Source organism: Neolamprologus brichardi, chromosome 19, assembly GCF_056152115.1.
Source record: "Neolamprologus brichardi isolate AB-2024 chromosome 19, ASM5615211v1, whole genome shotgun sequence".
In the NCBI taxonomy this organism is placed as follows: domain Eukaryota; kingdom Metazoa; phylum Chordata; class Actinopteri; order Cichliformes; family Cichlidae; genus Neolamprologus; species Neolamprologus brichardi.
Genome location: NC_142122.1, coordinates 8897077 through 8916240, shown reverse-complemented (window position 1 = coordinate 8916240; position 19164 = coordinate 8897077). Strand labels below are relative to the sequence as shown.

The window sequence follows — 19164 nt, the reverse complement described above, 5'->3', positions numbered from 1 at the left end:
ATTTACTATCATAAACATCACTGTGTCAAAAACTATTACAAATGTGCACTCTTTGCTTAGTATAGGATTCTGAGCAAGGACATATACTGCCACCTTATGAGAGGAAATGTTAAAGGTGCATGGGGGTGTGAACAGGCAAGAAAAAGATCATGATGGTGTGTTTTCTGACTGAATGAACATAAGTCTACTTGTTATTGTGTTTCCATCTTAATCTGTGCTGGTATCTACCTGTTGTTAACACTGTCACAACTGGTCTTTTACCAAAGGTAGCGTTATTTAAGTTATAAAACAGCTATAGGTTTTTTACACTCCAGCAACTGAGCTGGTATTCATGTAGCTTTACAACATAACCAGCACATTTACAGTTTCCTTTTCTTTAAAAGTTAATAACAGTTTCTTTTACAAAAACCTTTAATGGTAAACTATCGTAATGCCGTCATCATAGTGGGGTTTTTTTTCAGAGAAATATCTTATCATTAATGTATGCATGTGTTAATGTATTAGATCTTTATTAAGTATTAAGTCTTTAGTAATGGGTTGATTAAAAACATTCAAGATTACAGAAACCAACAAAAACTATTTAGAGATTATAGAGACTCAACTCAATGTGAAAACAAAGAGAAAGTGACATATACGGGAAATTTATGATGGCATGTTGCCCCCAATGAAATCAGACACTGCAGATAATTTAAATATTAAAGAGTGCTTTTTTTATCACAGGATGTGGCAGCTTAAATGTTTCATTGCTACTCATAGGGAAGCTTCTATTATAATATCTGATGTCTGTGAGACATTGGTTATAATGGCTGACTCCAGGTGTGAGAGGCTGTGAGCTGTAATATAGAGATATAGAGAAAACCAAGTGTGTTCGATAGGTTTTTGTATTGAGGTGCAGAGATGTGAAGCACTGTGGTAAGTAGCAGCACAGAAGTACACTCCACTGCTGCTCAGTTCAATGTCCTTAATTGTCAATGTGCATTTCTCTTTTACATTTGCACCCCCATCTATTGTCACATTCACTCCAGGTTCTGGATAACCTGTGCCAAAACGCAGGTATCCAAGCAACTGTAGAGTTTCCTCTGACTGCTTGTACCAGAGAATCATTTCATAGCTTTGAATACTGTGTGAGCAGTAGATTTTAACTTCTTCTCCTGTTGTGTAAATATTAGCTGGAGTCTGGTTGACTTGATCACTTGAGGAGGAAACTGTTGAGCAGACACCAATACAAGTAAGACACAATATATAAGTACAAACAAAATATTACATCAAAATTTGTGGCATAAAATCGTAAAAGGAGCAGCGTATAATACTTTCATCAGATATATTTAACATGTTCATGACATTACCTGTAACTAGATTACATTTAAAATAGATGCTGAGGAGTAGAATAATCATGATGCCTTGTTGTGACAGATGTTCTCAGTTGTGTCAGATACGTCTAACTTCTCTTATGTCCGCCTCTTATGAGTGGATCATCACTCGGGGGGGTTGGAGTCCTATTATATCCTGAGGTTTATTTTTATCTAAAGGATTGTGCCATTCACAACCACCAGTTCACACACCTGGTTCAGTGAGAAACTCAAAGATATACTGCCACCTTATGACAGGACATGAGAGGACATGCACGACAACCAAGGTTACACTGGTAGAGGAAACTCTCCTGTTAATTACAGAGACCCAACCAACCAAGTTTCTTCATCTTATTCAGTGTATTTAAAATAATTAAATCACAAATTTTCTAGTACTTTATGAAATATAAGTCTTGAGTATTTTAGAATAGAATAGAATAGAATTCAACTTTATTGTCATTGCACATGCACAGGTACAGGGCAACGAAATGCAGTTTGCATCCATCCAGAAGTGCTTTAGTGATATAGATATATTACAATATATATTAGCAATAATATAGATATGTAAGTATATTACAGAAATGGGTCTATTATGGTATGTTATAATGTACACGGTATGAAGTATGTTGTGACTATTCTATAAGTATGTACAGGCTGTTTAATGGTTAAACATCTAAAACTTAAATAATATATCATAAGATATTTTGTTTTTTCTTATTTAAGCTGTTGTATTCATAGTCAGCAGCCAATAATAATCCTCTACAGATGTATTTGCAATTGGAGATTGGCCTCTATTACAGGAAGTGGCAGCTCAAATGTTGCATTGTTTTTTTTTATAAGGAACCTTCTGTTATAATATCTGATCTTTGTGAGACCAACATTGGTTTTAATGGCTGATTCCAGGTGTGAGAGGCTGTAATAAAAAGATTAAGAGCACATATTTGATAGGTTTTTGTATTGAGGTGCAGTGATGTGAAGCACTGTGGTAACTAGCAGCACAGAAGTACACTCCACTGCTGCTCACTTTGAGATCCGTGATTGTTAATGTGCAGTTCTCTTCTTTTTCTGCACCCCCATCTATAATGACATTCACGCCAGTCTCTGGAGTACCTGTGCCAAAACGCAGGTGTCCGAGCAATTGTAGGGTTTCCTCTGACTGCTTGTACCAGAGAATTGTGTTATAGCTTTGAATACTGTGTGAGCAGTAAATTTTAGCTTCTTCTCCTGTTGTGTAAATATTAGCTGGAGTCTGGTCGACTTTATCACTTGAAGAGGAAACTGTTGAACAGACACCAAACAAAAGTAAGAACCAATATATAAGTACAAATGAAACATTACATAAAAAAAATTGTGGCATACAGTCATAATAGTAGCAGTGTATAATATGCTCATCAAATATATTTAACACGTTCATGACATTACCTGTAACTAGATTACATTTAAAATAAATGCAGAGGAGTAGAATAATCATGATGCCTTGCTATCACAGATGTTCTTAGTTGTGTTGATTACGTCTAACTTCTCTTATGTCAAATCATCACTCGGGGGTGGAGTCCTATTATATCCTGAGGTTTATTTTTATCTAAAGGATTGTGCCATTCACAACCACCAGTTCACACACCTGGTTCAGTGAGAAACTCTATGATATACTGCCACCTTATGACAGGACATGTGCCATCACCAAGGTTACCAAACTCTCCTGTTAATTAGAGAGACCCAACCAACCAAGTTACTTCATCTTAGTCAATGTATTTAAAATTATTAAATCACTAATTTTCTACTACTTTAAGAAATATAAGACTTGTGTATTTAAATGGTTAAACATGTAAAACTTAGCTAATGTATCTTAAAACTATTTTTTGTTTTTTAAGCTGTTTTATTCATAGTCAACAGCCAATAATAATCCTCTACAGATATATTTGCCATTTGAGATTGGCCTTTATTACAGGAAGTGGCAGCTCAAATGTTGCATAGTTGTTTATAAGGAACCTTCTGTTATAATATCTGATCTTTATGAGACCAACATTGGTTATAATCGCTGATTCCAGGTGTGAGGCTGTATTAAAAAGATTAAGAACACGTTTGATAGGTTTTTGTATTGAGGTGCAGTGATGTGCAGCACTGTGGTAATAAGCAGCACAGAAGTACACTCCACTGCTGCTCAGTTCGACTTCCTTAATTGTTAATGTGCAATTCTCTTTTTCATTTGCACCCCCATCCATCGTCACGTTAACTCCAGGCTCTATAGTACCTTTACCTAAAAATAAAAGTCCGAGCAGTTGTAGCTGTGTTTTTGACTGCTTGTACCAGAGGATTCGGTTATAGTTTGTAATGCTGTGTGAGCAGTAGATTTTAGCATCCTCTCCTTTTGTGTAAATATTAGCTGGAGTCTGGTCGACTTTATCACTGAAAGAGGAACCTGTTGAACAGACCAACATCAAAAAGTAAGAAACAATGTATAGGAGTTAAACTAAAATTGTATGTTTAAAAATGCAACTTATATACTGTTATAATATAGTACTGTGCAATCAAGTCCTAAACCATTAAGCACATTTATGGTATTTACCTGAAACTAGAATATAGTTTAAATGGACGCTCAGGAGCAGAAAAATCATGATGCCTTGTTTTCAGTTCTGCTTGGGATTTCCAACCTTTCTGAGTAAACTAGCTTTTGAGTGAAACTCCATTCTGTGGGTGGAGCCCACTGTCATGGTGTCAGCCTGATGTAAGATCCATGAAAGATATACTGCCACACCATAAAGGAAAATGTTATAGGTGCATGAGATTGAGCTGTGATACTGATTACTGGAATATTGAATTTTAGGGAGCAGACACACACACAAACACACACACACACACACACACACACACACACACACACTGTTACGTTCCCCTAAAAAGGTCCAGGGGATGAGGGAAAGTAACAAAAAGTGTCTGAGTGGGAAAAAAAGGAGACAGGGAGGCAAAATGGTTAAATTAAAGAGTTTTATTAATGCTTCTATTAGTAACACTAGTACTGTGGGATCAAGCAATGCACAAGTACAGTGCAATGCAAATACACAGGCCGAGTTTAAGTAAAGTCAAAACATTGTTATTGTATTAGTTCTTGTCTGTTAGTAAATCCTCAATAGAAAATTCTGGTACAACATATGCACAGCTATTTCTGGATCACAGCACAGTCCTGGGCTAAGGCTAGAAAGGAAAGGGAACTGGCTGAAGTTAATAGAGGAAAGGGAAAGAAAAGCTGAGGTTGTGGGTGAATGAAACAGATAGATGATTGTTGCATGGTGGGGCAGGATGTAAATACAGAGAAAGTAAGGAGCTAACAGGGAAGCAGTCTCCTCAATGCTCCTGTCACTATTGCTTTTTCTTCTTCTCTACCCATTTCTATTCCCTCCTCCTCTATTCCTTTGACTATTATCTCTTGTTTCCAGCCCTCACACTTCTCCTAATAACCCAGACTCGTCTTTTTCTTTGTAGAGAACTCCTGCTGTGTTTAAGTGTTTTGTATTGTTTCCTCATAATGAGGAATGATCATAATTCAAACAATGTGGAGAGCAACAGCGCTCCCTAAAGGATGAAATAATTATAGCTGTTTCATGGCATGACAGCTGTGTGAGCAGTCACTGATATGTGGTTTATTTGGTGCTCTCCAGAATAACTGCTGCTGTCTGCATTAGAGGAGGTTTTTGTTGAAGAAGGATAGTAGACGCAACACTGTGCAGCGCTGGCAGCACAGAAATACATGGCGCTGTCCACAGACTCTCTCAGCTTTGGAATGTGAAAAGTTGACAGCTTACTTCCTTCACCTGTCACTTTATAAATGTTTTCAAATGCATCTTCAACAGCTGTAAAGGTAAATCGTACATAACCGAGTAGAATCATTTCATTTTCCCCCGGAGACTGCTTGTACCACTGTATCATATCAAGTTTATTGTTTGAATGGTTGCAGTGTATTTGGATTTCCTCTCCTGGGGCCTTAATGAGGGCAGCTGGAGTCTGATGAATGCCAGATTTTGGGACTTCTGCAGAATAAAAGTTTTTAAAATAAAAGCTTTAGAGGTAACAAAAAACTTGAAATATTTTAAGAAGATTTTGTAAGTTTGAATTGAACATTACCTGTTAAACAGAACGACAGCGTTCCAAAATGGATGATGAGTCTGATCATGATCCCTACATTGATGAAAACAAAGGTGTGACGAATATGAACAGAGCTGCCTGAATGTAAAGGAAGAGGAGGGATCTACATTATGTGTGTCACTTCATCATCAATGCATTCTTCTGTGTGGGCTAACACAGGAAGAGATGGTTTTATGGCTGATATCACTGGTGATTTCCTGCCATAAACAGCAGCTAGATGCAGGTGCGCACTTCTTTGCTGCTTATTTATGTGGCGTGATATCATGTAGGGTTTTTGTAAAAGCAAGACGTTAACTAGCTCACTGTGTGTACTAGCTGCACAGTAATAACTACCGCTGTCTTCAGCTTTGAGTTTCTCCACTTCAAGCTGTGATTTTACTGACCCATCTCCACTAATTTTGAAAGATTCTTGGAATCCATCCTCAATGGTTGGGTTTCCATATAAAATATATCCAATCAGTTTAAGAGCAGAGTCACCCCTTGGCTTCTGGTACCACAATATTACGTTGTATGCGCTCTCTGAATGGTTGCAGCTGATTCTTGTTTCACCATGAATACTTCCTAATATTGATGATGGAACCTGCTGAACTCTTGTGCACAATGAAGGACCTGTGGTGAAAGTGAAAAACAATATAAAGTGAACCAAAGGAAAAATGCCAGTTGTGAGCAATAAGTTCAGTTTCAAACCTACAGAAGCAGAGAAGCAGAAGAATGATCCTGGTGATGATTCTCATCATAATGTCTTTATGTTCCTCTTTGTATCTGCACTGAGTGAGAGGCTGAACACTTGCTGCGGGTTACTTAAAGGGGAGGAGAGAAAAATTATGATACCAAGAAGGTAAGCAACAGAATGTGCCAGTATTGAAGCAAGAAGGTTTCTGGCTTGACTCTCCTGGTCAGCTGGGGGTGTTTGCAGATTCTTCCTGCAGCAGTGTAGGTTTTCTGTGCACCCTTAAATGGAATAAACCGCTTATATTCATTACACTGTCTATCAGTGCTCAAAACTCAAATGATATTTGGCTGAGTGATAGTTCCCCCACTCTTTCTTATCAGTGTGTTATAAAGTATATAAATATAATGATATAGCAACCAACTGTTATTGTAATGTTATAGCTCATCTAAAATGAATATCATGGAACTAAAGCAGGTATAATTACCAGAAACAGAGAACCAAGAAATGGATGATGATGATGATAGCTGAGTTCATGTTGATCTTGGTAAATGGCCTGTATTTATATAGCGCTTTACTAGTCCCTAAGGACCCCAAAGTGCTTTGCACATCCAGTCATCCACCCATTCACGCACACATTCACACACTGGCAAGCTACATTGTAGCCACAGCCACCCTGGGGCGCACTGACAGAGGCGAGGCTGCCGGACACTGGTGCCACCGGGCCCTCTGACCACCAGTAGGCAACGGGTGAAGTGTCTCGCCCAAGGACACAACGACCGAGACTGTCCAAGCCGGGGCTTGAACCGGCAACCTTCCAATTACAAGGCGAACTCCCAACTCTTGAGCCACGATCGCCCCTTTTCTTTAAAGATTACTCTTACACTGAGATATTTTCGGGAGCTGTTAAGCATGATGCTGTGCTGCAAAAGAGATAAATCATTACTGCTACCATGCACAATTTTAATACTAGGCAGTTTCAATTAGGCCGTGTGTCTTACTGTACAACACAATCCAAATTAATGTGGCCTTTATTCACAGAAAATTCCTTTTTCAGGTACTTGTCTGCTTGTGACTATTCATATAAAACGATCAAAAACATAAAGTAAAACTCAGATGTAGTATAATATTTTATTAAAGTTGCTGTGTTAAACACTGAAATAGATAAATTAGCTTGTAAATAAATAAAAAAAAGTCAAGCAACATTAATGCTGTTAAAAAATATCTATATTGTCATGCCAGTGTAACTGCAATAAGCCATTCTTATCATAGATCATTAAAAAAAGGAATGCTGAACCCTAACCAAGTCCTGACATCAGTAACAGGTACAGAGCTCCCCCTACAGACACTGATATCTTTAGTTTATCAGTGTGCTGTCTGTAGGGAGTATTTGTGCGGCTCTTTAATCCACCTGTATCACTGTGTTCACTCACAGAACAGAAATACACTCCACTGTCTTCAGGCACCAGCTGTTTTACTGTCAGAGATCCCGTCTCTTCATTGGTCTTTGTTGCTGGAAACTTTTCCTCACTGAAGCCACTTTCATATGTGTGAGTACTGTATGCAGTTGTAAAAACAATTTGCTTCATTCCCTTCCCTGGCAACTGCTGATACCAATACATCTGTCGAAATGCAACCCCCTTAGTGTGGTTGCAGTTCATTGTGACAGACTGACCCTCGGTACTCCACAACAGGGGAGTCTGTGAGACATCGCTCCCACCAGTTAGACCTGAGAATGAAAAAGTCACATCATGTAACAAGACCTCCAACAACTTTTCTATATGTTAACTAAAAAAAACAGCATAGCAGCTTTTAGTGTAAAATAACAACTTGTAAAGTACCTCCGATACAGAGCAAAGCTGCAGAGAGTTTGATCAGAGCAGCTGTGATCATCACTGTGTTCTGAGCAAACTGAAATAGAAACCACAGTCAACTGTCAGCGGGTGTGATATATGCAGAGATACATGTGGGAGTGTCACATTACTGTGAGAAAGTGTGTGTATGTACTTGAAGTTTATTTAAGTAGAGCAGATAATGGAAGCTGGAATGGAAATTGAATGTAGGATTCTGTTCAGCTCTCTGCTGTGTCTGTATCACTGTGCTTGCTCACAACACAGAAATACAAGCCTCTGTGTTTTTGGCTCCAGGTTCTTCACTGTGAATGTCCCACTCTCAGGAACTGACTTGCTGGCCGAAAATTTCTCTGTGCTTATTTCCATAGTCATGGTCATCATCATTTTTGGCTATACTTATGAACACAATTAGTTCCAGAGTTTGTCCTGGCAGCTGTCTATACCAGTACATCTGGAAATAGACATCACCCTGTGTGTGGTTACAGTTACATTGTTGCACTTCCACCCATCCTTTCCCACAGTATGGGAGTCTGTTGGACATCACTTCCATCAGTACCACCCGTGTGTACAACAGTTAAAGTTAATCAAGTAAACTTTTTAACTCTTGCACTTGACAGTTGTCGCCTTCTGATAGCTGGAATATATAAATACTGATCTTACAATATTTTACCCTCAACTAATGACAGGTTCATAAATGTTGTCACCTTATAAACTTTACCTTTAATCCAGAGCACAAATACCAACAAGCTGAGCAGACTGTATCCAATAACAGTCATGTTCTCTGTTGGTTTACTGTATTTACAGAGATGTATGATGTTCTTTGATCCTATAAGCTGGTGTAAGAAAAAAAATCTGCTCACACGTCAAGTAAAATGCATAGATAAAAGCTGTACAGGAGCTTCCCCTACATACAGATCAGTCACATTGATTAGCTCAGCGGGCCAGGCTTGAAGTTCTGAGCTGAACAAAGCATTACAATTGGCTTCAGAATCAGTCAGTTAACGAAGATAAAGAATTATGAAATGCTATCAGTTGAAATATTAAAATATCTGCTGTGAATGCTGGTCTTTCATAAATATAAAACTGAAAGTTGCAAGAAATTGATGTCTTATTTTTAGTAATCAGACATGTATACTAGTTGTAGTACTTCAATTGTCATAATCAAGAAATGTTGAAACAAAATTATGTTTTCATAGCTGAATGTTAAGTCTCTGTGTGTTGGCCCTGCGACAGACTGGCGACCTGTCCAGGGTGTACCCCGCCTCTCGCCCTATGACAGCTGGGATAGGCTCCAGCGCCCTCTGCGACCCTGAAAAGGATAAGCGGACGCGAACGGATGGATGGTTCAATATGTATGATAAGACACAGGCTAGGGTAATAACCATGTACTATTTCCCTGTAATCCCAGTCACTTTTGTACTGATACCAAAATTACTGGATCACTGTGTTGTTTGTGAGTGCTGAACACAGTACGGTCAGATAACTAACATTTGCATGGATGTGTTACATCGGCAGAACATAGTTAGACCCTGGTGTCATAGCTTTGGGCTCAGCTTTTCACATCTCTATTGGGAAGTGATGAGTAAATTTGTCCCCAGGCTCTACAGCTGTGTTTTGAGTTTAAACAGCAGGCAGCAGTGCAGATCAGAAGTGTGAGACGGTTTAAAATTTGGAACATAAACAAATCACCAAATGAGAGGTTGTGTTTTGCACATTCTGTGAAGAGACTAGGGAATTTTATGATGCCGTGCAGCTCACTCTGTCTGCCTTAAAGAGCTTCAAGCTTTGTCCCTCAAAACAGAGAGACATATCAGCTGAATAATTTTACAGGACTTCCAACAACTCTAAAATAACAGAAAGACATTGTTAGCATAACTACAAAGGTAACATAAGAGCGTATCTTGTGATTTGTAATGCAATGTAAGGTAATGAACTTCCAGTATAGCATCAGTGATCATTCTTGTGATCTGAGCAAACTGCAATAGAAACAACAGGTCTAACAGATATATGAAGAATTGTATTTGGCAGTTCCACAGTGTTGTGTGGCAGTACTTGAGGTTTCCCTACAGATGATGGGAACTTTGCCCAGAGGTTTTTGTTCAGCTCCCTGCTGTGTCTGTATCACTGTGTTGGCTCACAGCACAGAAATACCATCCTTTGTCTTCTGGCTTCAGGTTCTTTACTGTAAATGTCCCACTCTCAGCAACAGGCTTGCTGGCTGAAAATTTCTCTTTGTCAAAATCTCCATAGTCGTGCTCATCATCTTTTTTCCCAGTTGTTGCAAACACAATTAGTGTCATGGTTTCTCCAGGCAGCTGTCTGAACCAGTACATCCAACGATAAGTAGCATCTTTTGTGTGATTACACCACATTGTTGCACTTTGACCTTCCCTTTCCCACAGTAAGGGTGTCTGTTCAACATCACTTCCATCAGTCAGACCTGTGTGTATAACAGTACTAGTTACATAGGTGGACATTTAAACTCATGCAGTTGACAGCTTCATAAAGTTTGATCATTTCTGATTGTTAGAATAATATTGAATTTTACCTTTTATCCAGAGCACAAATACCAAAAAGCTGAGCAGACTGTGTCCAATAATAGTCATGTTCTAAAACTGAGAGTCACATTCATCTACCAGTGTAGTTACACAGCTATGAAGAGTTACAGGTAGGTGTGTCACTGCAGTGTGTGACATTCTGTGAAGTCGGTTGGTTGAGTTTGGTGACGTGAGAGTTGGTCAACTGAAACAAGCGTCTCTTTAAAATTCTGGGGAATCAGGCTTTAACTGACCTGATACAACACATGTGGTCAGTTCTGATCTTGAACAACAATATGATGAGCGCATTCCTTCTTTAAACAAACAGCTATCCAATTTAATTACATTTTTTTCAGGTAAATCAGGAGAAAGTGTCAAAGTTCATTTTCATTGTTTCCTGTGTTGTTTTTTATTTCACGTTTGTCGTTGGGGGACAGTTTCTAAAAGTTAGCTTATATATTGTAAGGGGCGTGTGAGCATAAAAATTGTACGATTAACACTGAAGGTAAGTATACTTCCTCTTTGTCCAAAATTAATGTTGTGATTTGTTTGTGCATTTATGCTTATTTTTCTCTTCATTCTGACTGTAGCAGTACAAGAAAATTATGCTTCCAGATTGCAGAGGAGTTTTATGATTGCATACCCATAGTTACTGCAGATATTGCTTAGTATGACTGAACAATGAGCATTGAGCGCCCCCTACAGATAATTAAACACACTGATGTCTTCAGTTCATTGTGAAACCATAGTCTGGGTATTTGTGCAGCCCTTTAATCCACCTGCATCACTGTGTTTACTCACAGCACAGAAATACACTCCACTGTCTCCAGGCACCAGCTTCTCCACTGTCAGAGATCCAGTCTCATAACTGCTCTTTGTTGCTGGAAACTTTTCCTCACTGAAGCCACTTTCATAAGTATGCTGAATTTTTGGAGCTGTGAAAACAATTTGCTTTATTTTCTGTCCTGGCAGCTGTTGATACCAATACATCTGAGAGTAATCAAAATTCTTAGTATGATTGCAGGTCATTGTGGCAGACTGACCCTCTGACTTCCATAGCAGAGGAGTCTGGGAGACATCACTCCCATCAGTTAGACCTGTAGGTGTGAAAAATTAAATTATGATACAGTGCCCCATGAACACCATGAAATTTTAGCATTAAATTAAAGCTGAAGACACAGGTTATTTAGTCTTCAGCATCACGATGAAACATACCTCCAAACCAGAGCAAAGCTGCAGAGAGTTTGATGAGAGCAGCTGTGAACATCATTGTGTTCTGGTAACACTGTGAGACCAGACTCAGTCTTTTTCTGTGTTGGGAGGTGTGGTATGACAGCAGAGATGAGTCACAGGTGGGAATGTGTTTGAATATTTTTATCTTGTAACACCAGGTGCTTAACTGTAATAATACAACCTTATGTGTGACTGCATCTTTAACAGTGTGAACCAATATTTTCATCTAATTGATCACTTCTGCTGCAATTCTCTTTGCACTATTTAATCTTGTTCTGTGATTTTGTTAGTAATTGTGCTAGGAATATGTCTGAGGGAAACCATTTATATCTGGGAATGTTTGTGGTGTCTGAGGTCCCCCTACAGTTTATTTAACAGTTGTGAACTGAGGTTTTTGTTCAGCTCTCTGCTGTGTCTGTATCACTGTGTTGGCTCACAGCACAGAAATACCATCCTTTGTCTTCTGGCTTCAGGTTCTTTACTGTGAACGTCCCACTCTCAGCAACAGGCTTATTGGCAGAAAATTTATCTTTTTTGAAATCTCCATAGTCGTGCTCATCATCTTTTTTCCCAGTTGTTGCAAACACAATTAGTGTCATGGTTTCTCCAGGTAGCTGTCTGAACCAGTACATATAACGATAAGTAGCATCTTTTGTGTGATTACACCACATTGTTGCACTTTGACCTTCCCTTTCCCACAGTAAGGGTGTCTGTTCAACATCACTTCCATCAGTCAGACCTGTGTGTATAACAGTACTAGTTACATAGGTGGACATTTAAACTCATGCAGTTGACAGCTTCATAAAGTTTGATCATTTCTGATTGTTAGAATAATATTGAATTTTACCTTTTATCCAGAGCACAAATACCAAAAAGCTGAGCAGACTGTGTCCAATAATAGTCATGTTCTAAAACTGAGAGTCACATTCATCTACCAGTGTAGTTACACAGCTATGAAGAGTTACAGGTAGGTGTGTCACTGCAGTGTGTGACATTCTGTGAAGTCGGTTGGTTGAGTTTGGTGACGTGAGAGTTGCTCAACTGAAACAAGCGTCTCTTTAAAATTCTGGGGAATCAGGCTTTAACTGACCTGATACAACACATGTGGTCAGTTCTGATCTTGAATGACAATATGATGAGCACATTCCTTCTTTAAACAAACAGCTATCCAATTTAATTACACTTTTTCAGGTAAATCAGGAGAAAGTGTCAAAGTTCATTTTCATTGTTTCCTGTGTTGTTTTTTATTTCACGTTTGTCGTTGGGGGACAGTTTTATGTTTCTTGTCCAAAATTAATGCAGTGACATGTATGTAGATTTATGATTATTTTTTCTGTTCATTTTGACTTACAGAGGAGTTTTATGATTGTATACCGATTGTTACTGCAGATATTGTTTAGTATTGCTGTAAATCTGAATAATGAGCATTGAGCGCCCCCTACAGATAATTAAACACACTGATGACTTCAGTTCATTGTGAAACCATAGTCTGGGTATTTGTGCAGCTCTTTAATCCACCTGCATCACTGTGTTTACTCACAGCACAGAAATACACTCCACTGTCTCCAGGCACCAGCTTCTCCACTGTCAGAGATCCAGTCTCATAACTGCTCTTTGTTGCTGGAAACTTTTCCTCACTGAAGCCACTTTCATAAGTATGCTGGGTTTTTGGAGCTGTGAAAACAATTTGCTTTATTTTCTGTCCTGGCAGCTGTTGATACCAATACATCTGAGAGTAATCAAAATTCTTAGTCTGATTGCAGGTCATTGTGGCAGACTGACCCTCTGACTTCCATAGCAGAGGCGTCTGGGAGACATCACTCCCATCAGTTAGACCTGTAGGTGTGAAAAATTAAATTATGATACAGTGCCCCATGAACACCATGAAATTTTAGCATTAAATTAAAGCTGAAGACACAGGTTATCTGGTCTTCAGCATCATGATGAAACATACCTCCAAACCAGAGCAAAGCTGCAGAGAGTTTGATGAGAGCAGCTGTGAACATCATTGTGTTCTGATAACACTGAGAGACCAGACTCAGTCTTTTTCTGTGTTGGGAGGTGTGGTATGACAGCAGAGATGAGTTACGGGTGGGAATGTGTTTGAATATTTCTAACTTCTGACAACAGGTGCTTCACTGTAATAATACAACCTTATGTGTGATTTCATATTTAACAGTTTGGAGCAATATTTTCATCTAATTGATCACTTCTGCTGCAATTCTCTTTGCACTATTTAATCTTGTTCTGTGATTTTGTTAGTAACTGTGCTAGAAATATGTCTGAGGGAAACCATTTATATCTGGAAATGTTTGTGGTGTCTGAGGTCCCCCTACAGTTTATGTCATAGTAACAGTGGTGAACACTGCGCTGAGGTTTTTGTTCAGCTCTCTGCTTCGTCTGTATCACTGTGTTGGCTCACAGCACAGAAATACAATCCTTTGTCATTTGGCTGCAGGTTCTTCACTGTGAATGTCCCTGTATCAGCAGTTGGCTTGGTGACTGAGAATTTTTCTTTACTGAACTCTCCAAAGTCTTGATCATCATCTTTTTTGCCTCTTGTTGTGAACACAATTAGTTTCATCGTCTCTCCAGGCAGCTGTCTGTACCAGTACATCTGGAAATAGAGATCTCCCTTTGTATGGTTGCAGCTCATTGTTGCACTGTCACCCTGATATTTCCACAGTATGGGGGTCTGGGTAACATCACTCCCATCAACGTGACCTATGTATAACAGTACAGAATGCCATATTGAACTTTGATTGCTCACATCCTTCAGCATCATATCAAAATATGATTAAAGTATATTTGTTGCAGCATGACAAATGCAACTCTATATAAGTTTAAATGTTGATTTTGTTGCAACTTACCCAATTCCCACAGCAAGAAGACTGCCAATGTGAGGAGAACTTGTTTAATGATGATGACATCCATTTTTTGTTGCACAGAAACTGAGCCACAGTCTCACACAGATTAAATGAAGAGCTGCTGATGGGAGTGTCTCTGCACTGTGAATTGTCAGTGATGTTGATAGCATAGTGGTACAGTGGGTCCCCCTTCAGGACATCCCAGTACATGATTATGATTATGTGAATTATTTTCAATAGATCAGGCAATCTAGGATCATTATTGTGCTCTTAGCTAAATAAAATCCAAGACCACAATCTACTGGTGTGAGTGACGGAGGTCTGACGTTACTGCAGACATATTTTAGTGCATCAGATTATAGTAAGAATGTGTGTGGTTGTACTTGAGGTTTCCCTACAGCAGAGCAGGTAATGGGAACTTTGCCCAGAGGTTTTTGTTCAGCTCTCTGCTCTGTTTGTATCATTGTGTTTACTCACAGCACAGAAATACCATCCTTGGTCTTTTGGATCCAGGTTTTTCACTGTGAATGTCCCAGTCTCAGCAACAGTCTTGCTGGCTGAAAATTTCTCTGTGCCAAAATCTCCATAGTCATGCTCATTATCTTTTTTGCCTGTTGTTGCAAACACAATTAGTGTCATGGTTTCTCCAGGTAGCTGTCTGAACCAGTACATCCAGAGATAGTCACTACCCTTCGTGTGATTACACTGCATTGTTGCACTTTTACCCTCCTTTTCCCACAGACTGAGTGTCTGCTGGACATCACTTCCATCAGCACCACCTGTGTGTATAGGAGTGAAAGTTAAAGAAGTAAACCTTTTAAGTCTTGCAGAAGACAGTTTCCCAGAATGTTAGATTTCTAGAATATGCATAATAGTCTAACACTACTACCTTTTATCCAGAGCACAGATACCAACAAGCTGAGCAGACTGTGTCTGGTGATAGCCATGTTCTAAAACTGAGAGCGTTTTTATTCTGTCAGTGTAGTTACACTGATATGAAGAGTTACAGGTAGGTGTGTCACTGCAGTGTGCCACATTGATCACATGGGCTGATGTAAAATATGCTTTCTTTCTGTAGGCTGGGTTTGTTGATGTATATAAATATGAGTATAGTATGAGCTGAACTGATTTTTGATTAACATAATTTTGCCAATAATTAATATATTTTTTATCAATATAAATTAAAACAGTGTAATCAGTAAATCTTTGAATGTGGTTGGTGCAGGTGGTTGGAGATGCAACAAGTTAATTGTAGTTGTTATGTTTCATTTTAATATTCAGACGATGTTAGGAATATATCAAAGAATGCAGTACACAAACCAAAAAGAATGTAATTTAAAAGCAAAAATACTCTAATTTCGTTAACAGTAATCTGTTTATTTTCAGTATTATATATTCAGTATTATTTGCAACTTGCAGAGGTTTTTGTTCAGCTCTCTGCTGTGTCTCTAATTCAACAGTATGGAGGTCTGTCTGTCATCATTCCAATCAACACAACCTGCGTGTGTATAACAGTGCAGAATTCCATATTGTCACAGCTTCACACAGATTAAATAAAGACCTGCTGGTGAGTGTGTCCCTGCACTGTGAATTGTCAGTAACTATGTTGGTGTGGTGGTATTGTGGATCCCCCTTTGGTACATCCCAGTATATTTGATATACTGGGATATATCATCATGCGATACAATGTTTGATTATCTATTTTTTTTTTTTTCAAAATCACAGACGCACATTAGTGCTAAAAGATGTAAAGAATAACACTTACTATCACAATTTAGTAATAATGTAGTAACAGTAGACTAACGATGTAGAAACAAGAAGGAAATATTGAAGTCTGTGAAGTTTTTATACATATAAATTGTTCAAATTGAATAAATAAATACAATGAATGCACATTAACAGGCTTCTATATATAGGCAATAGGGATACTGGGGAAATTGCAAGCAAGAGTGTAAGTAGCCGTTTTATTATTTCCTTAAAAGGTGTCTTCTGCAGTTCCTTCAAGTACAGTTAGTTTGGAAAGTATCTTGGAATTTTTTTGAAGATGTCTGCTGGAGTTTGTGGGTATTTCATGATTGTAAAACTTGCAATAGTTGATTTTCATACATGCTCTGAATTCAACAACAAACTGCTTAAAAGGCCAGTATGGACATTTAAATTAAGTCATGACAACAGTTTACATGAACAGAACTCTACTCTTACTTTACTCTCCTTGAAATTGCTGTCAGAGACTTTATGCTTTGACTGCTGTCACGCAGGTTTATCCAGCAGAGGTCACCCTGAGATCTGTTGAGCTGAATCCTGCAGTCTGTACACATGTACAGACTTCACTGAGCAGAAGTTCAGACAAGGTGAGTATAATTGTCAGGATGACGTCAAACGGTGCCAATAAATGGATCTGAAGAGTTGGCTGGAGAGGAAGAAGAAATAATATTGTGGAAATTCTGTTCATTTTTCATAGAATCTATACATCTGTTGTGCCTCTTTGTTTCTTTTAAGAAGTATACATATAATGAAGAATCAGCATACCCTTTGCCTGATATAATTTCTAATAGTTTTTTTTTTGGGGGGGGGGGGGGTTTGGATGAAGTGTAACAGATGTAACTGTTGCAATTCGAATGAGCTATTCGAATCCAAAATACTGTAATACAACTTCAGTACCCACACAAAATAAATGTGCTGCTTCTAATGTATGATAGATTAACTGAATTGAATCGATGATGTCTTCTTCACTATTTTTGCATCTCTGAATTTGTACCACAAGGGGTCATGCAGCATAACTAAGATTTCGTTTACAGTGATGTGCAGAAGTCTAAGACCACCCCTCCGTTTGCATTTTTGTTGTCTTGAACAATAGTTCCCAGTTCTTTTCTAGTTTGTTGAACATTGGCTCAACTTTGGCTGCTTTTTCTCATTACTTATTATACTTATTTTCAGTCTAGTCCTTGTACCTGTCTTTGTCCTGGTTCAGAGGAATTATTTTGGTTTTCCCAAAAAGACTGATTCTGTTCATCTGGACGTAGCGTTCTCAGTTGGAGAAACATTTCTTCAGTTGCTTGGATGAAAGCAACTGAAAATGCTACATCCAGATGAACAGAATTAACCTTTTTGGGATTTCCTTACCTGGATGATTGAGCCTCATTCAAGATATTTTTGTTTTTTTTTCTACTTAACACCACTAAACACCTGAGTCATTCATGCACAAAAAGGTACTTAACTCAAGGGATGAATGAAGCAATTTTAGATAGTAATAAATGTATAAAGATACAACCAGACTGTTCAAAAGCATAGAATTTCCCCAGTGTGGAAAATCTATCTTATCTCTTTATATGATTTCTCATTGAAACTGTGTGTTGGAGATCTTGCCAAAATTGACAGAACGAAGAACATAGAAAACTAATGTCAGATTTTAGTCTGCTTTTCATCACCATTTGGAACACATATTATTGGAAACAGATTCATTTTTCAGCATCAACAACCCATCAATCCGAAACACGCTGCCACACTTTTTAGAATAATTTTTGCTTCGTATTTTCAGTGCTTTTGCTGCAATGAGGGATGAGAAAGATAATTTCACTCCCATATTAGCTTCTCTTCATTGGCTCAGTGTTAAATTCTGAATTTAATTTCAAATTCTTTTCTTCACATATAAGGTTATGAAAAATCAAGCCCGTCATATCTTAAAGGGGTCCTAGTTCCATATTGTCCCAGAGCACTTTGCTAGGCTTTCCCTCCCTAAGCCTGGCTCTGCTCTGTTTGCATGTTTCAATAAATTTCTGCATCTATTTCCCATTTTCTTAAGAAAATATAAAGAAGGGTGCCTCAAGAGTTTTGCAGAGTACCTGCTTGAAACTGAACAGGAGGATGCAGCATTTTGTTTGTGTGTTTGCTGAAGTGAGTTAGCATCTGTTTTTTTATTATTTTTATTTCACCTTCAGTTTTATGTAACAAACATTATCCTATGAGTTACCTCTCTTGGTAAATGTGATTTTAAAAACAAACAAACAATAATAATGCATATTCATAGTGTTCTAGGAAACTTTCTTATTGTTATTTCTTTGTGACCTAAAAAATATTTGTACACAAACAAAACACACAAAAACAAAAATACCTTGTCAGTGTGAGACTCTGCAGTTTCAATACTTTTGTTACAGGATGTTTGAGCTCTCTACAGCTATTATAAAAATGACCAAAATAACTATACTTTAGATTGCATAGTTCTCTCTTTTAATTGAATCTTCAAAAACAGTTGATTATTAAGTTATTGTATAGTTTTTGGAATGCATTATCTTTGCTCTGTTATTCTAAAATCATAAATATTTACATTTAAATTATGAAAGATATGGAAAATTTCCACCTATAAAGATCAAGGTTTCCCAAAGGAGCTATAATTATCTTACACGTGTTTACGGCTCCATATTTTCGTTGCTGCCTCACAGATGTTATTTTCTGTTAATCTGACAGGAGCAACCGCAAACATGTTTTTAAAGGAAGCAAATGAGGAAAGTAGAACAC

The 19164-nt window shown here is 38.1% G+C and overlaps 1 gene segment (V, D, J or C); it reads right to left on the bottom strand.

Moving 5' to 3' along the window:
* The window catches only part of LOC102795878 (T-cell receptor beta-1 chain C region-like), a 75827-nt gene extending 67775 nt beyond the window's left edge, over positions 1-8052 (bottom strand). The window contains 2 exon segments of the C gene segment in view: positions 7580-7888; positions 8010-8052. Of these exon segments, the coding sequence occupies positions 7580-7888; positions 8010-8052 (352 nt within the window).
* Between the last annotated feature and the right edge of the window lie 11112 nt (positions 8053-19164).